General features: G+C 36.8%; 1 protein-coding gene and 1 pseudogene across 8 annotated transcripts in view; one reads left to right on the top strand and one right to left on the bottom strand.

The window, feature by feature from the left end:
- Positions 1–27,946, top strand: part of DCAF6 (DDB1 and CUL4 associated factor 6) — a 182,885-nt gene that overhangs the window by 39,125 nt on the left and 115,814 nt on the right. For all 8 annotated transcript variants that reach the window (XM_070462724.1, XM_020891867.2, XM_020891869.2 and 5 more), the window contains one exon: positions 17,108–17,200. In XM_070462724.1, the coding sequence (XP_070318825.1) occupies positions 17,108–17,200 (93 nt within the window). The remainder of the gene's footprint in view (positions 1–17,107; positions 17,201–27,946) is intronic.
- LOC110136278 (myc target protein 1 pseudogene) lies at positions 9,881–15,448 on the bottom strand (annotated as a pseudogene).

The raw sequence follows: 27,946 nt of genomic DNA, 5'->3' as shown, positions 1-27,946 counted from the left end.
ATATCCTTTGTGTTGGGCTTCCCTGGTGGCACAGTGGTAAAGTGGTAAAGAATATGTCTGCTAATGCAGACGATGTGGGTTCGATCCCTGATCTGGGAAGATTCTACATGCCACAGAGCAACTAAGCCTGTGTGCCGTGACTACTAAGCTGTTATTTTTTTTTTTCCTATCTTTGATTGTGGAATAATGTATAAATACAGTTTAGAAATGTATTATTTATTTTAAAACTCAAAACCATTCTTGAGGGGAATGAATCAAAATGATATATGCTTATGGCAAACTGATGGGAGAAAAAGTGGAAACAGTGTCATATTTCATTTTCTTGGGCTCCAAAATCACTGTGGATGGTGACTGCAGCCACAAAATTAAAAAGACGCTTGCTCCTTGGAAGAAGAGCTGTGACAGACCTAGACTTATCAAGCAGAGATGTCACTTTGCCAACAAAGGTCCGTCTAGTCAAAGCTATGGTTTTTCCAGTAGTCATGTATGGATGTGAGAGTTGGACCATAAAGAAGGCTGAGCACCAAAGAATTGATGCTTTCAAACTGTGGTGCTGGAGAAGACTCTTGAGAGTCCCTTGGACTGCAAGGAGATCAAACCAGTCAATCCTAAAGGAAATCAACCCTAAATATTCATTGGAAGGACTGATGCTAAAGCTGAAGCTCTAATACTTTGGCCATCTGATGCGAAGAACTGACTCATTTGGAAAAGATCCTGATGCTGGGAATGACTGAGGGAAGAGGAGAAGGGGCAACAGAGGAAGAGATAGTTGAATGGTGTCATTGACTCAATGGGCATGAGTTTGAGCAAACTCAGGGAGATAGCAAAAGACAGGAAAGCCTGGCATGCTGCAGTTCATGAGGCTACAAAGACCTGGACACAATTTAGCGACTGAACAACAATGGTTCAAAGTGGAATATAACAAAAAGCAACAGACATATCCTGCACTCCCTTATTTCTTTCTTACCCTCTTAAGCAAACTTTTTTAATCGATTTTTATTTCAGATCTTCTGGTAATTTCTTTCATCTCTGATACTCTTATCTTTCTTGACTTGCCAACGTTGAGCATTGTCCATTAATTTCTTGCTATTACAGAAGAGAAATTAACTAATTTATAAGACGTAGGCTTCCCCCAAATTTTGTTACTGTTCTCAGTCTCTCTAGTTGTCACTTTAATCGTAAATTACATACTTAAACGTCTTTTTTTTCTGTCATTTGTAGACAGTGTTTCTTGAATCCCGATTCTGTAAAATAGTTATATAAAGCTTTCACCCTTCTTCCACCTTCCTGTCTCTATTTCACATCTCTTTCAGCTATATATAATTCTGTATTGTCGATGTTGATTACATTTACTTTGTATTCTGTAGCCATTGTTGTCTTCTGAAATTTATGTATACTTTTTTTTAAAATTTATGTATTCTAAAAGTCAAAATTCAGTTAACAATGTTATACATATGTACATTTCTTTGTTTTTGTTAAAACTCTTCACAATAAGGAGAGAGTAGGAAGAAAATTATATAATATGTCATCTGTTTTATACATGAACATGCTTAACTGCTCAAAACTCCCCAGTGGGTTTCTGGCTTACATATATTTGTTTTAGTCACACTAATCTTTTTGCTGTTTCTTTAAATATACCAAGTACTCCTCTGCCATAGGTATTTTATGTTTCTTACCTAGAACTCTCCTCCTCACATATCTTTAAGATTACCTCCTCATTTTGTTAGTAGTTCTAAGTGTTACCTAACAGAGATGCTTTCCTTGACCACCCTAAAAGCTCTCCACATTGCATCAATATCTTTCTCTTTTGTTTTTTTACCCCACTGTAGTGACATTATAATCATGCATTTATTTTTTCGTAGTCTAGCCACCTGCCTCCCTCTGCTGCACCACTCTAGACCCGAGATACATCGTCATAAACTTATTTTCTTCGTCTAGTGTCAAGATGAGTGCTTTGCATATATTTGGTACTTACGAAGTGTTTATTGAAGAGATAAATCATGTGTACATGTTGAATTTTATTTCCTTCTTTAAGAATCTGAGATCAAATCTTTCTCCTTCCTCAAAGGAGAGTTTCCTGGTGTTGATTTCAAATGGATTCTCCCATACTGTATGACTGCCTTTAAGATTTTCTCAAGTTTTTACAAGCTGTGGATTCTGTACCTTTCCAGTTTGGAATTCACTGTGAGATTTAACTGGGTATACTCAAATATTTTTCTTTTTCTTTTTTTTTTCTTTTTTATTTTTTTATTTATTTTTTTTTATTTTTATTAGTTGGAGGCTAATTACTTTACATCATTACAGTAGTTTTTGTTATACATTGAAATGAATTAGCCATGGATTCAAATATTTTTCTAAGGATGAGTAGAAAGTAAACTTCTTACAAGATTAAATATATCTTTTCTGCTTGCACATTGTTTTTTGTCTGCTTGCACAAAGATTTTTGTCCTATTTTGCATTAATTTTTAAATAGGTAATGCCTTCTCATGGTAGAGTACATCAAGGCTGTATATTGTCACCCTGCTTATTTAACTTATAAGCAGAGTACATCATGAGAAATGCCAGTCTGGATGAAGCACAAGTTGGAATCAAGATTGCTGGGAGAAATATCAGTAACCTCAGATACACAGATGACACCACCCTTATGGCAGAAAGCGAAGAAGAACTAAAGAGCCTCTTGATGAAAGTGAAAGAGGAGAGTGAAAAAATTGGCTTAAAACTCAGCATTCAGAAAACTAAGATCATGGCATCTGGTCCCATCACTTCATGGCAAATAGATGGGGAAACAATGGAAACAGTGAGAGACTTTTATTTTCTTGGGCTCCAAAATCACTGCAGATGGTGACTGCAGTCATGAAATTAAAAGATGCTTGCTCCTTGGAAGAAAAGCTATGACTGACCTAGACAGCATAGTAAATTAAAAAGCAGAGACATAACCTTGCCAACAAAGGTCCATCTAGTCAAAGTTTTGTTTTTTCCAGTAGTCATGGATGTGAGAGTTGGACTTACAAAGAAAGCTTAGTGCTGAAGAATTGATGCTTTTGAACTGTGGTGTTGGAGAAGACTCTTGAGAGTCCCTTGGACTGCAAGGAGATCCAACCAGTCAATCCTAAAGGAAATCAATCCTGAATATTCACTGGAAGGACTGATGCTGAAGCTGAAGCTCCAATACTTTGGCTACCTGATGCGAAGAACTGACTCATTGGAAAAGACCCTGATGCTGGGAAAGATTGAAGGCAGGAGGAGAAGGGGACAACAGAGGATGAGATGGTTGGATGGCATCACTGACTTGATGGACATAAGTTTGAGCAAGCTCTGGGAGTTGGTGATGGACAGGGAAGCCTGTCATGCTGCAGTCCATGGGGTTGCAAAGAGTTGGCCACAACTGAGTGACTGAATTGAACTTCTCATGGTATAAAAATAAAGTATATATGGCTCCCACTTCTGTTTGTGTCTTCTCCACTTCTTTCTGCTCCCTGAAGCATATAATCACTCGTTTTAGTTTCATGGATATCCTTTTACTCTATTTTTTCCCACCTTTATTGTGATATACTTTATATATATCATTAGAATAATTTGATACATATATGTATTTCAAAATGATTGCCACAGTAAGCTTAGTCATCCCATTTATCATGTCACGTAATTGCCATTTTGTCATCATGACGGTTGTGAGAACATTTAATATATTTACTCTCTCAGCATCTTTCAAGTATATAGCGCAGTAATGTTGACTGTAACCACCATGCTGTACATTAGATTCCAGAACTTACTCATAACTGGAAGTTTATATTCTTCTGAACATCTTATTTCCTCCATCTTCCAACCTCTGCTACCAGTCTTCTCTGTTTGTATTAGTAGAGCATTTTTAGAGTCCACATATAAGTGATCTTACACAGTATTTGTCATTCTTTATCTTGCCTTCAGTGTTCATTTTTGTGTTGCAAATGTCAGGATTTCCTTCATTTTTATGGCTAATATTCCATTGTGGGTATGTGTGTGTGTGTGTGTGTGTGTGTGTTTATCTTATTTTCTTTATGTGTTAATCCATTGACAAACACCTGTATTGGTGTTTTTCTTTCTGATTTACTTCACTGTGTATAATAGTTTCATCCACCTCATTAGAACTGATTCAAATACATTCTCTTTTAATAGCTGAGGAATATTCCGTTGTATATATGTACCACAGTTTCCTTATCCAGTCATCTGCCGATGGACATCTAGGTTGCTTCCATGTCCTGGCTGTTGTAAATAGTGCTATGATGAGCATTGGTGTACACGTGTCTCTTTCAATTTTGGTTTCCTTGGTGTGTATGTATGCCCAGCAGTGGGATTGCTGGGTCATATGGCAGTTCTATTTCCAGTTTTTAAAGGAATCTCCACACTGTTCTCCATAGTGGCTGTACAAGTTTGCATTCCCACCAGCAGTGTAAGAGGGTTCCCTTTTCTCCACACCCTTTACAGCATTTATTGTTTGTAGACTTTTTGATAGCAGCCATTCTCATTGGCATGAGATGCTACCTCATTGTGGTTTTGATTTGCATTTCCCTGATAATGAGTGATGTTGAGCATCTTTTCATGTGTTTGTTAGCCATTTGTATGTCTTCTTTGGAGAAATGTCTGTTTAGTTCTTTGGCCCATTTTTTGATTCGGATCATTTATTTTTCTGGAATTGAGCTGTAGGAGCTGCTTGTATATTTTTGAGATTAATTCTTTGTCAGTTGCTTTGTTTGCTATTATTTTCTCCCATTCTGAAGGCTGTCTTTTCACCTTGCTTATAGTTTCCTTTGTTGTGCAAAAGCTTTTAAGTTTCATTAGGTCCCATTTGTTTATTTTTGCTTTTATTTCCATTACTCTGGGAGGTGAGTCATAGAGGATCCTGCTGTGATTTATGTCAGAGGGTGTTTTGCCTATGTTTTCCTCTAGGAGTTTTATAGTTTCTGGTCTTAATGTTTAGATCTTTAATCCATTTTGGGTTTATTTTTGTGTATGGTGTTTGAAGGTGTTCTAGTTTCATTCTTTACAAGTGGTTGACCAGTTTTCCCAGCACCACTTGTTAAAGAGATTGTCTTTTCTCCATTGTATATTCTTGCCTCCTTTGTCAAAGATAAGGTGTCCATAGGTGTGTGGATTTATCTCTGGGCTTTCTATCTTTGTTCCATGATCTATATTTCTGTCTTTGTGCCAGTACCATACTGTCTTGATGACTATAGCTTTGTAGTATAGTCTGAAGTCAGGCAGGTTGATTCTTCCAGTTCCATTCTTCTTTCTCAAGATTGCTCTGACTGTTTGAGGGTTTTTTGTATTTCCATACAAATTGTGAAATTATTTGTTCTAGTTCTGTGAAAAATACCATTGGTAGCTTGATAGGGATTGCATTGAATCTATAGATTGCTTTGGGTGGTATACTCATTTTCACTATATTGATTCTTCCAATCCATGAACATGGTATATTTCTCCATCTATTTGTGTCCTCTTTGATTTCTTTCATCAGTGTTTTATAGTTTTCTATATATAGGTCTTTTGTTTCTTTAGGTAGATTTATTCCTAAGTATTTTATTCTTTTCATTGCAATGGTGAATGGAATTATTTCCTTAATTTCTCTTTCTGTTTTCTCATTGTTAGTGTATAGGAATGCAAGGGATTTCTGTGTGTTAATTTTATATCCTGCAACTTTACTATATTCATTGATTAGCTCTAGTAATTTTCTGGTGGAGTCTTTAGGGTTTTCTATGTAGAGGATCATGTCATCTGCAAACAGAGTTTTACTTCTTTTTTTTCCAATCTGGATTCCTTTTATTTCTTTTTCTTCTCTGATTGCTGTGGCTAAACTTCCAAAACTATGTTGAATGGTAGTGGTGAGAGTGGGCACCCTTGTCTTGTTCCTGACTTAGGGGAAATGCTTTCAATTTGTCACCATTGAGGATAATGTTTGCTGTAAGATGGTATTTTCATTTCCTTCAGATATATACCCAAGAGTGGGATTGCTGGATTATATGATAGTTCTAGTTAAAATTTTTTGAGGAAGCTCCATACTGTTTTCCTGTGTTGACTGTATCAGTTTTCCTTACCACAAATGGTGCACAAGGGTCCCCTTTTCTCCATGCCTTTATCGGTACTTCTTATCTCTTGTATTTTTGGTGATAGCCATTCTAAACAATGTGAGAAAATATTTCATTGTGCTTTACTTATTTATTTATTTATTTTTGGTCCATTTTGCACATCTTGCGGGTTGAACCGATGCCAGAGCATTGAAAACACCAAGTCCTAACCATGAGACCACGAGGCACCTCCCTTATTGTGGTTTTGATTTGCATTTTTCTGATGATTTGTGATGTTGAGCACCTTTTAGTGTCCTTTTTGCCCATTTGTATGTTTTCTTTGTAAAAATATTTATTCAGAGCCTTTGCCCATTTTTTAAAATTGGATTACTTGTGGTTTTTTTTTTTTTTGCTATTGAGTTATATGAGTTCTTATATATTTTGAATGTTAATCACTTATCAAATAGAAGGTTTGCATATATTTTTCTCCTCTTCTGTAGGTTGCTTAATGTTGTTGGTTGCTTCTGTTGCTATACAGAGCTTTTAAGTTTGATGTAATTATCAGTTGTTGATTTTTGCTTTTGATTTTGTCATGTCCAAAAATATCTTTGCCAAGATCAAGGTCAAGAGCTTTTCACATTTCCCCCCCGCCCTAGAAATTTTATTGCCTTCAGATCCTATGTTTAAGTCTTTAATCCATTTCATGGTAATTTTCTTTGGCATATGAACATCCAGTTTTCCCAGCACCATTTAGTGAAGAGAATATTCTTTCCCCATTGGGTAGTCTTTGCTCCTTTGTTGTAAATTAATTTACCATATATGCGTGGGTTATTTTCTTGGCTCTGTTCTGTTTCATTGGTCTATGTATCTGTTCTTAAAACAATACCATATTGTTTTGATTAAACAATTTTGCAATATAGTCTGAGATCAAGACGTTTGATGCCTTCAGCCTTATTTTAATCTTTTAAGATTGCTTTGGCTATTTGGAGTCTTTGGTGATTCCATACAAATTTTAGGATTTCTTAGAATTCTATTTCTGTGAAAAAATGCCTTTGGTATTTTGATGGGGATTGCCATGAATATTGGAGAAGGCAATGGCAACCCACTCCAGTATCTTGCCTGGAAAATCCCATGGATGGAGGAGCCTGGTAGGCTGCAGTCCATGGGTTCGCAAAGAGTCAGACACGACTGAGCGACTTCACTTCCAATTTTCACTTTCATGCATTGAAGAAGGAAATGGCAACCCACTCCAGTGTTCTTGCCTGTAGAATCCCAGGACGGTGGAGCCTCATGGGCTGCCGTCTATGGGGTCACGCAGAGTCGGACACGACTGAAGCGACTTAGCAACAGCAGCCATGAATATACATATATACATATATATATATGGCTGTTTGGTAGTATACTATAATATTAACTGTTCTCATACATGAGGACACCTGTCTTTCCATTTATATGTGACTTCAGTGTTTCTCATCTTTGTGTTATATAGATACCAGATAGATCTTTCAGCTTCCTGATTAAATTTATTCCTGAATATATTTTAATGTTTTTGATGCTAATGGGCCATTTTCTTTGTTTCTTTTTCAGATAGTTCATTGTTTTATTGTATAGAAATGCAACTGTTTTTTGTTTATGTTATATCTCAGAGCTACTCAATTCACTTGTTAGCACTGACAAATTTTTGGTGGATTGTTCAGAATTTTCTGTATATAAGATGAGGTCATCTTCAATCGGAGAGAGTTTTATTTTTCGTTTCCAGTTTAGATGCCTTCTGTTTCTTTTTCCTGTCCAGTTATTACTCTGACTGGAACTTCCTGTACTGTGTTGAATAAAAGTGATGAAATTGGACTTCCTCGTCTTGCTCTTGATTGTAGTGGAAAAGCTTTCTTCAGCTTCACCATTGAGTATGACGTTACCTGTACTGTGGACTTGTCATGTATGGCCTTTAGTATGTTGAGGTATATTCCTTCTATACCTAGTTTGCTAAGAATTTTTATCTTGAAAGATGTTGAATTAGATGCTTTTCTGCATCTTTTGAGACAATCATATGATTTTTACCTTTCATTCCATTAATGAGGTGTATTACAATGATTGATTTCTTTATATTGAATCATCCTTGCATCCAGGTGGTAACTCCCACATGATTATGGTGTATGATACTTTTAATGTGCTTTTCAATTTGATTTGCTAGTATTTTGTTGAGAATTTTTGCCTCTGTATTCATCAGAAATGTTGGCTTGTAGTTTTCTTGTAGTATCCTTATCTGGCCTTGATGTGAAGGTTACGTTTCTGAGGCTTACCTCAGAAAATGAGTTTGGGAGTGTTCTCTCCTCTTCAGTTTTTTGGAAGAGTTTGAGAAGGATTGGTATTAATTCTTTAAATGTGTGGAAAACATTTAAAGCCTGTGAAGCTATCTGGCCAAAGGCTTTCCTGTTGTTGTTGGGAAGTTTTTAATTTAATCTCTTTGCTCATTATTTGTCTCTTCAGATTTTCTTTTCTCATGATTCAGTCTTGGTCAGGTATATGTTCCTCTGAATTTATTGGTGATTATGTAATTTGTTGCTGTATATTTTTTCATATTAGTATCTTATATGTTTCAGTGGTTTCAGTTGTAATGTCTTTTCTTTCATCTATATTTTTATAATCTTGTTAAGTCTAACACAAAGTTTGTCAATTTTGTTAATCTTTTCCAAAAACCAACTCTTACTTTCACTGATCTTTTTGTTTTATTTTCCTGTTCTCTATTTTATTCATTTCTGCTCTGATCTTTTTTTTTGAACCCGTTTCTTTGAGGTTTCCTGCATCTTTACCGCTTGCTCAACCTGGGAATCCCAGGGTAATTTGTAGGTAAGAGCAGGCCTGCCTATGCAGGAAACCTCAGAGAGGTTCAGTACCTGAGTCAGGGAGATCCCCTGGAGGGTGGCATGGCAATCCACTCCAGTATTCTTGCTTGGAGACTACCATGGACGGAGGAACCTGGTGGGCTATGGTCCATAGAGTCAGACACGACTGAAGCAACTTAGCACAGCACATTTTACACTAAAATAAAAACTTTAGAAAATTTGTGGTTAAAAAAAAAAGATCAGAGCAGAAATGAATAAAATAGAGAATAGGAAAATAAAAGATTAGTGAAACTAATAGTTGGTTTTTTGTAAAGATTAGCAAAATTGACAAACTTTGTGCTAGACTTAACAAGATTATAAAGATATAGATGAAAGAGGACATTACAACCGAAACCACTGAAACATGAGAAATTTGTAGGTAAGAATCACTATCTTTAATAATTCCTACATTTAATACAAAAAGACATAAATATGTAGCTGTTTGGAAAAATAGTATTTTTTTCTGAGACAAAATATTTTTTACATTGTAATGTCCAACTAGGACTTCCCTGTAGCTCAGTTGGTAAAGAATCCATCTGCAATGTAGAAGACCCCGGTTTGATTCCTGGGTCAGGAAAATCCCTTGGAGAAGGGATAGGCTACCCACTCCAGTATTCCTGGACTTCCCTGGTGGCTCAGCTGGTAAAGAATCTGCCTGTAATGCAGGAGACCTGGGTTCGATCCCTGGGTTGGGAAGATCCCCTAGAGAAAGGAATAGCTACCCACTCCAGTATTCTGTCCTGGAGAATTCCACGGACTTATAGTCCATGGAGTTACAGAGAGTCGGGCACGACTGAGTGACTTTCACTTTCACTTTTTTTCATGTCCAGCTAGTGTGTGTACGTTTTAGCTTGGAAACTCATTAGGCATTTAGGCCATATCCTCAGAATTCTGTTCAGTATATTTGTGATTTCCTTTCAGTAAAAGATAAAAAGAAATGAAAACAAAAGCTCCTACTTAGGATTCAGGGAAAACCTTTATGATTGACTTAGGCAGGTGAGGGTAGTATTGAAAGGCCAATTCAAAGACTGTTATTGTGCCATTGGAAGTCAGGATGGCCCAGACTGTGGAAAGTGTTGATGGTGAAGGAGATACTGGAAGAAGGGAGAGTCACCAGATGACTCAGTTTCCACGGGAAATGGTGGACTTTGCAGGAAAGGATGGAAAGTTGAGTTGCTGAAGGTTGATTTTCTTGGAAAGGAATCGGCTTGTTCCGAGGAAACTTGCTGCTGAAAAGTGAGGCTCGCCAGGCTGAGGTTGCTTTGATGTTCACAGGCACTGTGACGGTAAAATCCAGTTCCTTTGAGGCCATGGGTGTAAGAAGCCCTGGATCTCTGGCCTGAACTGTACTGTGAGATGAGGGTACTGGCTCTTCTTTGTGATAAAGCTCAAATAAATCCTCCAATTAGAAGTACAGTTGCCATGGATATCATTAAGGATATTATAGCATCCTCTGCTAGTGTTGGAGGGTCTCCTGTGGAGGCGTGGGTCAGCAGTGGCTCACAGAGGGGATAGGGTCACTGGCAACAGCAGTCCTTTCTGCTCTAATATTTATTGTCTCTTTCCTTCTGCCAACTTTGGACATTTTCTTTTCTAGTTCTTCAGTGTGTAAATTTAGGTGGTTTATTTGAGATCTTTCTTTTTTTTTAATGTAGGCATTGATTGCTGTGAACTTCCTACTTAGAACTACTTTTGCCGCATCCCATATGTTTTATTTCTATTTTCAGTTGTATCAAGATATTTTTGATTATTTTTTTTTCTTTGGTGCTCTGGTTGTCCAGAAGTGTGTTATTTAACTTCCACATGTGGTAAAATTTTCAGTTTTCTTCCTATTGATTTCTATTTTCATAGCACTGTGGTCAGAAAAGATACTTAGTATGATTTATTCTTTAAAGTTTGCTCCTACGTGTTCTGTGATCTAATATGATTTATCTTGGAGAATGTTCTATGTGCACTTAAGAAGAATGTTCTGCTGCTGTTGGATCAAATATTCTCCATATGTATTAGATTCATTTGATCTAAATATTTCAAATCTAATGTTTCCTTGTTGACTTTCTGTCGGTATGATTTATTCATTGTTTATGTGGTATGTTGAAATTTGCTACTGTTACACTGTTTTAGCTTTCTTCCTTCAAACCTGATATACTCATTTTAAAAAAAATTTTAGACATTCTAGTAGATACTAGAGGCAGACATACTGGAGTGTGAAGTCAAGTGCATCTTAGGAAGCATTACTACAAACAAAGCTAGAGGAGGTGATGGAATTCTAGCTGAGCTATTTCAAATCCTAAAAGATGATGCTGTTAAAGTGCTGCATTCAGTATGCCAGCAAACTTGGAAAACTCAGCAGTGGCCACAGGACTGGAAAAGTCAGTTTTCATTCCAATCCCCAAAAAAGGCAATGCCAAAGAATGTTCAAACTACTGTCCAGTTGCACTCATATCACATACTAGCAAGGTAGTGCTCAAATCCTTCAATTAGGCTTCAACAGTATATAAACCGAGAACTTCCACATGTAAAACCTGGTTTTAGAAAATGCAGAGGAACCAAAGATCAGATTGCCAACATCCACTGGATCTCATAGAAAAAGCAAGGGAATTCCATAACACATCTACATTTGCTTCATTGACTACACTAAAGCCTTTGACTGTGTGGATCAAAACAAACTGGAAAATTCTTAAAGAGATGAGAATATCAGACCACTTTATCTGCCTCCTGAGAAACCTATATTCAAGACAGAAGCAACAATTAAGACCAGACGTGAACAAGGAACTGGTTCCAGATTGGGCAAGGAGTATGTCAAGGCTGTATATTGTCACTCTGCTTATTTAACTTATATGCAGAGTACATCATGTGAAATGTTGGGCTGGATGACTCACAAGCTGGAATCAAGATTGCCGGAAGAAATATCAACAACCTCAGATATGCAGATGATGCCACTCTAATGGCAGAAAGCAAAGAGGAATAAAGAGCCTGTTGATGGTAGTGAAAGAAGAGTGAAAAAGTGGGCTTTAAGCTCAATATTCAGAAAGTTAACATCATGGCATCTGGTCCCATCACTTCATGGCAAATAGATGGGGAAGAAAAGGAAGCAGTGAGACTTTATTTTCTTGGGCTCTGAAGTCACTATGGATGGTGCCTGCAGCTATGGAATTAAAAGACACTTGCTCCTTGGAAGAAAAACTATGACAAACCTAGACACTATATTAAAAAGCAGAGACAGTACCTTGCTGGCAAAGGACTGTGTAATCAAAGCTACATTGTTTTTTTTTTTTTTAGTAGTCATACAGGGATGTGAGAGTAGGACCCTAGAGAAAGCTGAATGCTGAAGAATTGAATGCTGAGTGCTTTCAAATTGTGGTGCTAGAGAAGACTTGAGAGTTCCTTGGACAGCACGGAGATCAAACCAGTCGATTGTAATGGACATCAACCCTGAATATTCATTGAAAGGACTGATGCTGAAGCTGAAGCTCCAATACTTTGGCCACCTGATGCAAAGAGCCAATTCATTGGAAAAGACTGATGCTGGGAAAGATTGAAGGCAAGGGGAGAAGGGAGGGACAGAGGCTGAGATGGCTGGATGGCATCACCAACTCAATGAATATGAGTTCGAACAAACTGTGGGAGATAGTGAAGAACAGGGAAGCCTGGTGTGCTGCAATTCATGGGTTACAAAGAGTCGGACACGACTTAGTGACCGAACAACAAGTAGATATCAAAAAGTGATATCAAAATGTGTTTTTTTTTTAAATTTTTTTATTTTAATGTAGACCATTGAATTTGTTACAGTATTGCTTCTGTTTTATGTTTTGATGTTTTGGCTGTGAGGCATACAGAATCTTAGCTCCCCGACCAGGGATCAAACCCATGCCTCCTGCATTGGAAGGCAAAATCTTAATCACTGGATTGCCAGGCAAGTCCCTAAAATGTGGTTTTAATCCCTTATGTTGTCTATTTTTACATATGGTCATCCCTCCATGTCCACAAGTTTCTTATATGGATACTGAGGATTGACTGTACTGTTCCATTTTGTGTAAGGGACTTGAGCATCCACAGATTTGGTATTTGTTAGGTTGTCCTGGAACTCATCCTCATGGATAGCCAGGGAGTATGGTGTAGATCTGTGTCCGTCAAACTTCCTAAACTTACTTGTTAGTCCATTCCCTTTTTTTATGATTCTCTCAGTAGTCGTGTCCGACTCTCCGTGACCCCACGGACTGCAGCACGCCAGGCCTCCCTGTCTATCACCAACTCCCGGAGCTCATGTCCATTGAGTTGGTGATGCCATCCAACCATCTCATCCTCTGTCATCCCCTTCTCCTCCCACCTTCAATCTTTCCCAGCATCAGGGTCTTTTCAAATGAGTCAGTTCTTCACATCAGGTGGCCAAAGTATTGGAGTTTCAGCTTCAACATCAGTCCTTCCAATGAACACCCAGGACTGATTTCCTTTAGGATGGACTGGTTGGATCTCCTTGCAGTCCAAGGGACTCTCAAGAGTCTTCTCCAACACCACAGTTCAAAAGCATCAATTCTTCGGTGCTCAGCTTTCTTTATAGTCCAACTCTCACATCCATACATGACCACTGGAGAAACCATAGCCTTGACTAGACAGACCTTTGTTGGCGAAGTAACTTCTCTACTTTTTAATATGTCGTCTTGGTTGGTTATAACTTTTCTCCCAAGGGGTAAGCGTCTTTTAATTTCAAGACTGCAGTCACCATCTGCAGTGATTTTGGAGCCCCCCAAAATAAAGTCAACCACTGTTTCCACTGTTTCTCCATCTATTTGCTATATAGTGATGAATCCGGATGCCATGATCTTTGTTTTCCGAATGTTGAGCTTTAAGCCAGCTTCATTATTCTACATAAGCAGTCATGTAATCTGAGGATATATTTTACTTCTTTTCTGTCTGATTTCCTTTTATTTCTTTTTCTTATCTTATTGTACTCTCTAAAATTCTAGAGTGTTGAACAGGAGTGGTGAGAGCCAACTTCCTTGTCTTGTTCTAATCATAGAGGGAAAGCATCCAGTCTTTCATTATTTAGTATGATTGTTTTTTAATAAATATTCATTGTCAGATTGAAGAAAGTTCCTTTCAATTTTGCTTAGAGCTCTTATTATGAATTGTTACTTGGATATTTTTCAAATGTCTATTCTGCATTTATTGCAGTGATCATGATTTTCTGTTTTCGTTTGTTAATATCATGGATTGTATTGATTTGAGTGTCAAACTGTTCTTGCATTTCAGAGATAAATCTTGAGTTGTGATGCCTTATCTATTTTCTTACACTGTTTTATTCAGTTTGCTAAAATTGTTTTAGAATTTTTCTGTGTACATTAAGGATATCGATCCATCAGCTTGTGCCAGTGAGTTTAGAAGTGTTCAATTCTTTTTAATTTTCTGAAAGAGTTGGTACAGAATTTTCATTATTTAAAAAAAAATATTCAGCAGATTTCACCAGTAGGGCAGTCTGGGCCTGGAGAGTTTCCTTTGGTGAAAATTTTAACTACACTTTAATAAAAATGGACAATGTCTTGAGTAAATTTTGTTTAGTATATATGTTTCAAGACTTTTGTTAGCTCTCTCTGTCATTGAATTCATTGTATAAAGTTGTTCATGGTATTATATTACATGCTCAGGTATTCATAATGATGTTATGTGTTATTGCTCTCATTTTTGGTATTGGTAATAAGTTCCTCCACCCCTTCTTTTGCTTGATTAATCCGAGTAGAGGTGCATTAATTTTATTTGTCTTTTCAAAGCACCAGTTTCTGGTTTTACCAGTTTTCTGTGTTTTCCTGTTTTCTTTTTAATTGATGTCTGCTCTTATATTCATTATTTCCAACTGTCTTTTGACTTTTGATTTCATTGGTCTCCTTGTTATAGTTTTCAGAGTGGAAGCGAAAGTCATTTTTATAGGACCTTTATCTTTCTAATATAAGTGTTTTTGTACTATAAATTTGCTTTTAAGCACTGTGTTACCTGCAGTCCATAAATTGAGATATTTTTTGCTTTAATAAAAGCCAAACAAAAGTTAAAAATATTTTGTAATTCTGTGATTTCTTTTTTGACCGTCTGTTATTTTATAGTTTTCAAATATTTCTTTGTGTTAGTGATTTCTAATTTAATTCTGTTTTGGACACAGCATATTTATGTGGAACTTGAAGTCTTTTAAATATCTTGAGGCTTATTTTATGGCCCATAAGTAAATGTTTTCTGTATTGGTAAATATTTCATGTGTACTTAAAAAGAATGTATATTCTGCTGTTTTTGGTTGTTTCAGATGTCATAGTAAATCTGGTTCTTGTTATTCCATCTTGACTGAATAGTGGAAGTCAGTCATTTTTTTGAAACTACTTAGATATAGTTCACATTTCATAAAAATTCATCTGTTTCAAGTGTTTGGTTCAGTGCCTTTTTACTATATATTCATAAGGTTGTATAGCAGTCACCACTACCTAATTCCAGTGTATTTTCACCATCCAAAAGAGAAAGTTCATACCAGTTATCAGTCACACCCATTCCCCCTCTGCCAGCTCTTGGCAGTCACTAAATCTGCTTTCTGGTCTCTCTAGATAAGCTTATTTTGTAATTTTAATGTAAATGAACCATATAATATGTAGCCTTTCAGACTGGTTTCTTTTACTTACTGTAATATTTTTAAGGTTCATCCGTGTTGCACCATGTATTATTATTTCTTTTTATGGCTGAATAATACTTCATTGTGTGGGTATTTTATTATGAGCAAATGAATTAGTCACTTTTTTTGGTAGGGGGGAAAATATTTTTTTTTTCCAAACTTCAAAACTTTTTATTGTGTTGGGTTAGAGTTGATTAACAATGTTGTGGTAGTTTCAGTTGAATAACAAAGGGAAAAAAAAAAAAACAAAAAACAAAGGGACTCAGCCATACATATATATATGTGTATCCATTCACCCCCATACCCCCGTCCTGTCCAGGCTGGCACATAACATTGAAGAGACTCCCATGTGCTATACAGTAGGTCCTTGTTGGTTGTCCATTTTGAGTTTAGCAACCTGTACGTGACTTTCTGAAACTCCCTTCCTCCTGGCAACCATAAGTTTATTTTCTAAGTCTGTGAGTCTCTTTCTATTTTGTAAGTAAGTTCATTTGTATAATTTCTTTTTAGATTCCACATGTAAGGGATATCATAAGATATTTCTCCTCTGTCTGACTTACTTCACTCAGTATGAGTTGGTAGACATTTGAATTACTTCCCTTCCGTTTTTGCCTATTGTGAATAATGTAGCTATGAACTTTTGTGTACAAGATTTCATGTGATATGTTTTCAGTTCTCTTGGGTATATACATTTTGTTATGGAATTGCTGGCTCATAGGATAACTGTTTCAGTTTTTGACAACTTCCAAACTGCTTTCCAGATAGTTGTACTGTAATGCATACCTACCAGAAATGTATCAGAGTTCCAATTTCTTGGCATTTTCTTCTTATATTCTATGTTTTTTCTTAAATTATTATAGCCATCTTAATGGACGTAAAGTGGTTATTGTGGTTTTAGTTTTCATGAAGATTGAGACCTGTTTCCTTCTATGAGTTATAAAGTTTTGGTTCTTACATTTAAATCTTTGATCATTTTTAGTTACTTTTTGTATATGATGTGAAGTAGGGTTCCAAATTTGTTCTTTTGCTTGTGTATATCTAGTGGTTATTGCACCATTTGTTGAAAAGATTGTTCTTTCTCCATTCAATGGTCTTAGTTAGCCCCTTTATGAAGAATTATCTGACCATAAGTATAAGGGTTATTTCTGGACTCAGTTCCATGCCATTGATTTATATATATGTTTGTGATCATGACAGTACCACACAGCCTTAATTGCTATAGCTCTTTAGTGAGTTTTTCTAATTCCTTTTTAGGTGACTTGGTTTTATATCCCTGTATATAAAATGGACTATTTAAAATAAATTTAAATAAAACTTAAGAAAGACTCATACTTAATTTATGTGTCTTTATAAATTTATAGAACATCGTGTTTGCTAAATGGTATTCAGTATATATTTTCACTAAGTAAACTGGTAAATATTATTTACCATAGGTGTAATCTCATTAGTGATATAAAATTCTGAACCATCAACTAAGTGAAGATGGCATACTTATTATTACTTTGAGTCTGCTTAAATTTCTTCTTTTGCTTTCTTCTTAGGTTAATACAATCTGTTGGAATGAGACTGGAGAATATATTTTATCTGGCTCAGATGACACCAAGCTAGTAATTAGTAATCCTTACAGCAGAAAGGTAAAGTGGTTTTTAAAAATCTACAACTTAACAAGAAAAAAAAACCAGAAGCTAGAAATCAAATGGTGCATAATCATGAAGTGGGCATTTGCAAAGAATGTTGTTATTTTGCTAAAGTTTATTACATAAATAGAAGTTATTGCATGCAGTTACTTAGTTTCTTTAGGAAAACATTAGATTTCATTCAACTCTAGAAAATTTAAATATGCTTCATTTATTCATGTGGATAAAATTGCAAAAAATGGCATCTCAATAAACCATTCTTCATGGGGAAAAATGTGATTTTTTTTTTTCTTTTATGCTCACAGAATTAATCTTATAATCACAGAATCAGCCAAGCATTTTAAGAAACTGAATTTTTTCGGTTTACACAGAGTGGCTAGGTTCTCATAAAATGCTCATAACATCCAATTCAGTAAACTGGGATGTCATACTGAGTTTTAATTAGGATTATGTTCTAATTTTTATTGGCTCTTTTTCTGACTTTATGTAAGTAAGTAGGTATACAGATACTTTGATGTGAATGAAAACATTGTAGGTTATCAGACTAAAGTTTTAATATTAGCAATCTTACAGAATAAATGGTTCATTTTTTAAAAAAATTTTTCTACATTTAAATAGCTTAGATAATTAAATAAATGTTTGTGGTTCTGCAGCCTAAAAAGAGGTTCATATAGAGGCTCTCCTTCATTGAAGGAGAGATAGCTTTACTTAACTGTCCTGACTTAGCAGAGGGAAACCTGTTGTTTCCAAATCTTGTCTTAGCTCTGCAAATACTCAAAGAACCTTTTTCTTACAACAGAGAAAACTTCCTAGAATAATGTATATGTGGAATACTTTTGGATTATCACATTCAGAAATTGGACCTTCCCTGGTGAGTCAGATAGAGAATCTGCCTGCAATGCGGGAGACCCAGATTCAGTTCCTAGGGTAGGAAGATCCTCCGGAGAAGGGAATGGCTACCCACTCCAGTATTCCTGTCTGGAGAATTCCATGACAGAGGAGCCTGGTGGGCTACAGTCTATGGGGTTGCAAAGAGTCAGACACAAGTGTAGTGACAGCATGCAGCACACATCAGAAGCTTAATATTTATAGTATTTAAATCACTCATCTAGATACCAATGGAATATTTTTTTTGATTTTTTAAAAAATATAGAGCTTTCCTTTTTGAAGTAAAAATTGTGAAAATATACATTACATAAAATTCAGCATGTTAACCATTTTCTAGAGTTCAGTGTACCAGCATTGAGTTGATTCACAGTGTTGTGATACCATCACCATCACTGAGCCACAGAACTCTAGTCTTGCAAAGCTGATGCTGCTCGTTAATCCGTAACGCTCCTTTCTTCCCTTCTCCAGCATGTGGCAACCACTATTCTATTTTCCATCTTCTTGAATTTGTCTAATGCAGGTACCTCATAAAGTGTTTGTATACAGTATTTTTCCTTATGACTGGCTCATTTTACTTAGAATAAGGTCCGGAAGGTTCATCCATGTGTCAGAATTTCTTTTCTTTTTAAAGCTGATAATTGTATGTATATATCACATTTTGTTTATGCTTTCATCTGCCAGTGGACACTTGGGTTATTTCCACCTTTTTGGCTATTGTGAATAATGCTGCTATGAGCTTAACAGTACAAATATCTCTCCAGGCCCCTGCTTTCAATTATTTTCTGAATATACCTATTAGAATAATTTTTAAAAGACTTTGTTTTCCCTTTAAAGTGATTACTCTTTTCAATTTGAGAAATGACTAACAGATAATACTTTAATAGATTTTAAGTATAAAAAAACTTTATAGTTTTCTTATTGTGGTTTTAATAGACTAAATTTGCTCTCATATAGGAATATTTATTGTTTTCAAGCACTGATAATTCATTACATAGGAAAGTAAAGTTTTTTGATCTTAAGTCAGATCTTACCTGTTCTTATAGTTCCACTCTATTTTTAGATCCTGTGAGTTAATGGGAAAATTAATTTATGGCATATAAAATTTTTGAAACTTTTAAAAGATTTAAGTGTTCCTTATTAATGGCATCATATCTTAATTATATATATCATAGATCTCAAATATATATATAAAAGCTTTTACCCCTTAAAGTTACAGGCTAGATTCTTTGGACCCATTCTCCTACTGAAATGAACTCAAAAATACTTGATTAAAAAGTTATACTAAAAGTAACAAAAAGCTATCTTGACAGTGAAGAATTATCAGTCTAAAATAGAAGGGAAGTCTTCCCTAGTGGCTCGGTGGTAAAGAATCCGCCCGCCAGTGCAGGAGACACGGGTTCAGTCCGTGATCTGGGAGGATTCCATGTGCTGTGGGGCAGCTAAGCCCGCGAGCCACAACCCTTGAGCCTGGGAGTGGCAGCCCTGAGCCCGTGCACGCTAGAGCCTGTGCCCCACAGCAAGAGAAGCCACCACAGTGAGACGCCTGCGCATTGCAACTAGACAGTAGACCTTGCCCTCCACACCTGGAGAAAAACCCACCCAGCAACGAAGACCCAGCAGAGCCAAAAGTACATAAATAAATAAAATTATACAAAATGGAGGGGAAAAGGTGAATCCAGAGAAGTGAGCGTGACAACTTTTGCCCTGAAGATGCTTGTCAGCCTTGTATCTACACTTCAGTTTCGGCGGCCTTGAAGGCCAAGGTGACTAGAAACAGAGCTCAGGGTCCCGATCATGTGTGGACTCCTGTAGAGACTTTATGCAGTATTTTGGGGCTCTGTCTGTACCATGAGCACTCCCGAAAGTTTTTCTCATGGTATAGATGGAACAGAAGGAGGTTAGTCCTCTGGTAGCCTTGGAGCATCCTCTGTTAAAGAAACCCTGAGTATATGCGAAAGTTTGATTTGGCTTCATCCAGCTACCTTTAGTTCTTAGAGCATAAAATGTTATTTGTTTCTTCTATGCTTTGCTTCTACTTTTCTCAGTTAGTGGTGTGTTCTCCTTTCCCATGCGCCTCCTACCTACTTGGCAAGTTTAATTTCATCCTTTGAGCCTCAGCTCTTACCTGTTCAGTTCAGTTGCTCAGTCGTGTCCAACTCTTTGAGACCCCATGGACTGCAGCATGCCAGGCCTCCCTGTCCATCACCAACTCCCAGAGCCTGCTCAAACTCATGTCCACTGAGTTGGTGATGCCATCCAACCATCTCATCCTCTGTCATCCCCTTCTCCTCCTGCCTCAATCTTTCCCAGCATCAGGGTCTTTTCCAGTGAGTCAGTTCTTCACATCAGGTAGCCAAAGTATTGGATCTTCAGCTTCATCCGAAGTAATGTAATAATTTCTAATTTCCTCTAGGTGAATGTAGGCATTCCTTCCCCATGTTCTTGTATTTTATGGATAACTCAATTACTGTGTGGAGATGGCAATGGCAACCCACTCTGGTACTCTTGCCTGGAAAATCCCACGGATGGAGGAGCTTGGTAGTCTGCAGTCCATGGGGTCGCTAACAGTCAACAAAACTGAGTGACTTCACTTTCGCTTTTCCTTTCATGCATTGGAGAAGGAAATGGCAACCCACTCCAGTGTTCTTGCCTGGAGAATCACAGGGACGGGGCTGCTGTCCATAGGGTCGCACAGAGTCGGACACGATTGAAGCGACTTAGCAGCAGCAGCAATTGCTTTGTTTGTGTTCGCATGTTGCTCACTATTAGATTCTAACTTATTTGGGACAATGACAATTTCTTTTTAGTTTCCTCAACACTTAATAGATTATCTGTTATACAGTAGGTGCTCAATAAGTGTGAGTAAAAGAAGGCAAGAAATTTCTGTATTCAGTGCCTTAGACAGGAGTAGGGGTGAATTTGGGGAGGGATGATTTTTACTAAGAGATTGAAGAGCTAATATCTTCTAATTGGATACTCCTGGACCAAGCTTGAAGTTTTAGAAGTGTTGTGTGTAACATGATGCATGAAGAAAGCAATACCTGCTTGGCCAGCTAGATGAGTGACAGTAACCTGATGATCAGCAAAGTGATACACATTGTAGCTAGTTCACTTTCACATTTGTTGCTAATCGTATTTTACAATATGTTATATTCATTTCATATTGTTACTCTGCCAACTTACATCTCTGTTGGCCATTAGTTTTAGATGTTTTCTGAAAAAGTTTTATACCCCGTTAATCCAAGGAAAGCATACATAGGAAAATACTTGAGTTTTTAAAATGTATAACTGTTTGCACCTGCCCATCTATTTTTTCTTAAATTGAGACCTTATTGCAGTTTACCTCCAGTAGCATGCCTCTCTATTGATTACATTGACCTATTTCCACAATTAAAAACAAATTCCAACCTTTGGTAAAATTGTTAATTGTATGCACATAAATACAATTAGTTCAACAATTATCTATTAATTAGGGAAGTTCAGTTCAGACACTAAGTCATGTCCGACTCTGCAATGCCATGGACTACAGCATACTAGGCTGTACACTGAGTTGATGATGCTATCCAAGCATCTCATCCTCTATCACCCCTGCTCCTTCTGCCTTCAGTCTTCTCTAGCATCAGGGTCTTTTCCAGTGAGTAGTATGTTTGTATCAGGTGGCCAAAGTATTGGAGTTTCAGCTTCAGCATCAGTCCTTCTAATGAACACTCAGGACCGATTCCTTTAAGATACACTGGTTGGATCTCCTTGCAGTCCAAGGGACTCTCAAGAGTCTTCTCCAACACCACAGTTGAAAAGCATCAGTTCTTCAGTGCTCAGCTTTCTTTATTGTCCAACTCTCATATCCATACATGACTACTGGAAAAACCATAGCCTTGACTAGACGAACTTTGGTGGCAAAGTAATATGTCTGCTTTTTGACATGCTATCTAGGTTGGTCATAACTTTTCTTCCAAGGAGTAAGCGTCTTTTAATTTCATGGCTGCAGTCACCATCTGCAGTGATTTTGGAGCCCCCAAAAATAAAGTCTGCCACTGTTTCCACTGTTTCTCCATCTATTTGCCATGAAGTGATGGGACCAGATGCCATGATCTTTGTTTTCTGAATGTTGAGCTTTAAGCCAACTTTTTCACTCTCCTCTTTTACTTTCATCAAGAGGCTCTTTAGTTCTTCTTCACCTTCTGCCATAAGGGTGGTGTCATCTGCATATCTGAGGTTATTGATATTTCTCCCAGCAATGTTGATTCCAGCTTGTGCTTCATCCAGCCCAGCATTTCTCATGATGTACTTTGCATATAAGTTAAATAAGCAAGGTGACAATATACAGCCTTGGACACACTCCTTTTCCTATTTGGAACCAGTTTGTTGTTCCGTGTCCAGTTGTAAATGTTGTGTCCTGACCTGCATATAGGTTTCTCAAGAGGCAGGTCAGATGGTCTGGTATTCCCATCTCTTTCAGAACTTTCCACAATTTATTGTGATCCACACATTCAAAGGCTTTGGCATAGTCACTAAAGCAGAAAGAGATGTTTTTCTGGAACTCTCTTGCTTTTTCGATGATCCAGCGGGTGTTGGCAATTTAATCTCTGGTTCCTCTGCCTTTTCTAAAACCAACTTGAACGTCTGGAAGTTCAAGTTTCATGTACTGTTGAAGCCTGGCTTGGAAGATTTTTAGCATTACTTTGCTACCGTGTGAGATCAGTGCAATTGTGTGGTAGTTTAAACATTTTTGGGGATTGGAATGAAAACTGACCTTTTCCACTCCTGTGGCCACTGCTGAGTTTTCCAAATTTGCTGGCATATTGAGTGCAATTGAGCAGTAGTTTGAGCATTATTTGGCATTGCCTTTGTTAGTATTGCCACTTTCTTATATAGTGGATTAAGGAAAGAGAAATGTTAGTTTTTGACTTGATCAACTAGGTGGTCAAGGTGTGGTGGATAGTGATCAACTAGGTGTGGGTGGATAGTGATGTTATTAAGGTGTGGACTACTAGAGAGGGAATAAATTTCGAGTGGGATATCTGAAATGAAGAGATTTTTTTCAGAGAGAACAGATTTGTTCAGTGGAAAGGACTTCAGTTTTTACTAATTACTTTAATTGTTACTCTGATTAATAAAGAAATTTCTTTGCATTTTTGAGTGATATGTGATAGGCCAACACACATTAGTATATTGAATGAGATTCCTGCTTTTGTTTTTGAAGCTATGCATAAACCTGTTGAATGGAGATAAATCAAATTGTTAATAATGTCTGCTGAAGGTGCTACAGTCAAAGACCTATCAGATTAAAACTGTGAAAGACCTAGCATACATTGTGTGTAATTATATGTACTTAGCTACTTGGTAAACCATGCTGAAATATATGTGAGTTGGTAAATTATGCTGAAATATATGATGACATTAAAGTGTATGATTCTGTCTTGTTTAAAAGCTTTACATTAATTATTCTCTGTTATTTCTTGTACTTTACTTGAGCAGGTCTCAGTGTCTTACACTTGGAGAGAGGAATGAAAAAGTTTAACATGTTTTACAGACAATTTTTATTGCCCGTTGGCTTTGATTAATGTAGGTGCAAAGACTCTTCTCTTTTTTTATTTGGCCCTAATTAAATGTGCGTTAATGGACAGAGAAGCCTGGAGTTCTGCAGAGAGTAGGACATGGCTAAATGACTGATCAACAACAGATAAGACTTACAGTGGAGTACTGTATGGTACTCAGCAAATCCTTGTTTTGTTTGTGACCCCAGGACTTAGGTGAAGTGACTTGTAATACTTAAGTATCTAAATTTAAGTATTTGCTTCACTGAAGTTGTCAGGGTAATTAGCTGCTAATATTTATCTGTGTTCTGGTTTAGTGTCCTACTGTCAGTTAGTGAATTTGTCAATTAGTCTTATACTGTAAATAGTTACTTGAAACCAAACCAGAAATAAAGTTGATGTATCTTTTCCTAATTTTTTTTTAAATTTGAAAACTGATTGATAAGTTAAAAAGGTAATACAATCAACATCCAGAAATAGACTTTTGAAAACAGTATTTCAGCATAACTTGGAGGTGTCCCGAATTCATGAATACTCTGACGTCTGTCTGCTAAGAACAGGAACATCATCCTGTGTAACTGTAGTGCAGTTACCACGGCCAGGACGTGTCATATTGAGTATAGGGCTGATCCTCTCTACTTACAGATCCTGTTTGCAAATTTACGAACTCATTAAATTTACTTTTACCCTTCCATGTCGTAACTTTCAGTGCTTTTCTGGTCATTGAAGGCCATTCACATGTAGAGAGTGGCAAAGAATTTGAATTGCATAACTAATACATCAGTACACATGTTCTCAGATGAGATCAAACAAGGTGCTGCTTGATACTTCTTGTTTCACCTTGAATACTGTAAGCATACTGCATCCTTTTTGTGATGTATTGAACATCACTCATTTTGCATTTTTGTGCTTTTTGTTGGTGACTTCAATGGTTAAAAGGGTCCCCAGTTATCTTGTTAAGTACCGTCTAGTCTTCCTAGGTATAAGAAACCTGGAATATACTTTATAGAGAAAATATGTTAGATGAGTTTCATTTGTTACTGTTTGTTGTCCAGTCGCTCAGTCGTGTCCAACTCTGTGACCCCATGGACTGCAGCCTGCCAGGCTCACCTGTTCTTCATTATCTCCCGTAATTCTCTCAGATTCATGTTCATTGAGTCAGTGACACTATCTCATCCTCTGCCTCCCCCTTTTCTTTTTGCCTTCAGTCTTTCTCAGCATCAAGGTCTTTTCTAATAACTCATTTCTTCACATCAAGTGGCTAACGTATTGTAGCTTCACCTTTGGCATCAGTCCTTCCAATGAATATTTAGATATGAATTATAGTACTCTTTGCCCTAAGTTCATTGTTAATGAATCAACATTATGTATTAAATAAAGTGTCTTTAAACAAACACAAACAACAGAGTTACTTATTGATTTGTTGATGAAAAGTTTGCGACCAGAGCCTCACAGAAACCTAACCCTGTATGTCCATGGGAGCAGTTGCTAGTGGATACAACACTTGCTAAGGCAGTGTCAGGACTTCCTTGGTGGCTCAGTGGTAAAGAATCCACATGCCAGTTCAGGATATGTTCGATAACTGGGTTGGAGAGATCCCTTGGAGAAGGAAATGGCAGCCCACTCCAGTGTTTGGCCTGGGTATTCCCTTGGACAGAGGAGCCCAATGGGCTTTAGTCCATGGAGTCACAAAAGAGTCAGACACAACTTATTGATTAAAAACAATGTAATCTTAGTGGTGACTTTATAGAACACAACTATCAGTAGTAATGAGAATTGCCTGTATGCTATATATATAATATATATGGTTTTGTACTGTCAACTAAAAAAATGCACATCCTAAATGTTGAGAATTGTGTTTTATTCAGTGGACATTCTGAGGACTTAAGCCCGGGAGACAGCCTCTCGGATAGCTCTGAAGGGCTGTTCTGAAGAGGTGAAGGGGAGCCAGGATAAGTATAAAAGTTTCTGCAAAAGAAAAAACAACTCACAAAACTCCAGGTAATCAGAACATCAAAAGATTAATGCTAATTTTAGAAAACCCAAACATCTCAGGGTAATAAATTTAGGAAGATAAATTTTTTCTTTTCTTGAGGAAGATAATGGAATCTGGGCTTAATGAAATTGTTCCTTTGTCCTGTCCCTTAACTATCTAAGGTTCTTTTTTCCCTCCATCCTGAATCCCCTCAGGGTACACCATTGGGGGTGTCTGCAGAGACTGATGGCTTGATGACTGGCAGCCTATTTATCGCTGTTCTAAGTTCCCCTCAGGGTTAACCATTTGGGGTGACTGCAGTGACTGTTGAATGTAACATCCTCTCTCCAGTGTTATGCAGGCATATCCTAGTATATGCCTGCCATATCTATAGTATACATAGTATCTATAGTATATTATATAGCTTCCCTTATATCTCAATTGGGAAAGAATCTGCCTGCAGTGCAGGAGACCCAGCCTTTGATCCTGGATTGGGAAGATCCCCTGGAGAAGGAAATGGCAACCCATTCCAGTATTCTTGCCTGGGGAGAATCCCATGGACAGAGGAGCCTGGCAGGCTGTAGTCCATGGGGTCACAAGAGTTGGACATGACTTAGTGACTAAACCAGCATATTAAATATATATTACCATGTATCTATAGTATATTACATATATCCACACATAGTACATGTACATATGTACCTGTATATATTCAAATTTTCCCATTTGTTTTAGTAATGTTCTTTAGCACTGCCTTGCATCTCTTAATCTAGCCCCCAATGCAGCATCACACATTTCATTTAGTTGTCATATTTCCTTTGTCTGCTGTAGAATAGTTCATGCAACTTCTTGGTCTTTCATGATATTGATATGTTGTTTTATTGTTATATTGACTATCAAGTCAATATAGAATGTCCCTCCATTTGGATTTGTCCGATTGTTTCTTCATGAGTTGATTAAAAGTAAACATTTTTGCTAAGAATTCTCTATGGATGATGATGTGGTGCATGATATTAATTTGTTCCCTGACTGGTGATGATAAATTCGATCTTTCCATTGTGAGGGTATATTTACCCTTTGTGATTTTATCTAAGGAGATTGTGTAAATACTCTTTTTCATAGCTATCTTTCATAAAGTGGTCTCAATATTCATTGATTCTTGCCTTAATCAGTTGTTATAATGTCATTACAAATAGTGTTTTTTAATTTTACCGTTTCTTCCACATTTACTAATTGACATTATTTGGTAAATATGAGCATTTCCTCAAATTGCTCCAGTTTGTTCAGTAAAACATTTTTTGTTTTTGTTCTTTTATTTATTAAAAAAAATTTTATTGGAGTATAGTTGATTTACAGTAGTATGTTAGTTTTATTCAGTAAGACATTTAAAGTGAGCTAAAGAAACTTTGTGTTTCTGTTTTGACATACTCTCCCTTTTTTTCAAGCATATTTTAAAATACAAAACCACAACAGATACTTTCATTGCGCTAAATCTCCATTGTATATACATTGTCGGGATGTACTGGAATTTATTCAGCCAGTCTCCTGTGTTTTGTTTGCTATCGTGAATGACTCAGTAAATAACTGCTTTTTAAAAAATATATATATTGTTGGATGTATATACCTTCAGAGTAAATTCTTAGAAATAGACTTGTCTGATCAAAGAGTTACTGCATATGTAGTTTTGTGAGGGATTGCTAAATGCCTTTCTATTGGTCTCGCACCATTTAGCATCCCGCCAGCTTTGTTTAAAGAGCCTGGTGTCCCCCTCCCCACCACACTCACTTATACAGTATGCTGTCAAGCTTTTCAATTTTTGCTAATCTAAAAAGTGGAAATCGGTGATCTCAGTGTAGTTTCAATTTGCATTTCCTATATGAACTTGATGCTTTTTCAAAATTTTAAGGCCCATTTGTTTATCTTTGGACTATGTTCAGATCTTTTGCCCTTTTTTTTCCTCTCAATTTTTAAGCACTGTAGGGGGATTTGGTCTTTTATCTGCTATGTATGTTACAAATATTGCAATGTTTATTTTAAACCATACTTCTGTCACAGGAATTCTGATCTTTTAAATTATTAAGGATTTAGGTGTAGGAACTTCTTTATTCTTTACAGAAGTGGGAACTTCTGTACCATTTTATTGCTTTACTTTTATGCTTCTTTGAGATTCAGTTTGTTTTTATTTTTTCATCCTGAAAGGGAATGACTTAATAATCATTTAGGAAACAATTTCAAAAGTCAACCAAGATAGTCTTTTCATATTTACTATGAGTTTATGAATGAGTCACATATACCAAATAGGCACTGTTGCAAAACCCGTTTGTGTGCCTGCACAATGAGGCC

Source organism: Odocoileus virginianus, unplaced genomic scaffold (genome assembly GCF_023699985.2).
Source record: "Odocoileus virginianus isolate 20LAN1187 ecotype Illinois unplaced genomic scaffold, Ovbor_1.2 Unplaced_Scaffold_12, whole genome shotgun sequence".
Classification (NCBI taxonomy): Eukaryota; Metazoa; Chordata; class Mammalia; order Artiodactyla; family Cervidae; genus Odocoileus; species Odocoileus virginianus.
Note: the sequence above shows the minus strand (reverse complement) of the source record. Positions and strands in the feature narration are given on the sequence as shown.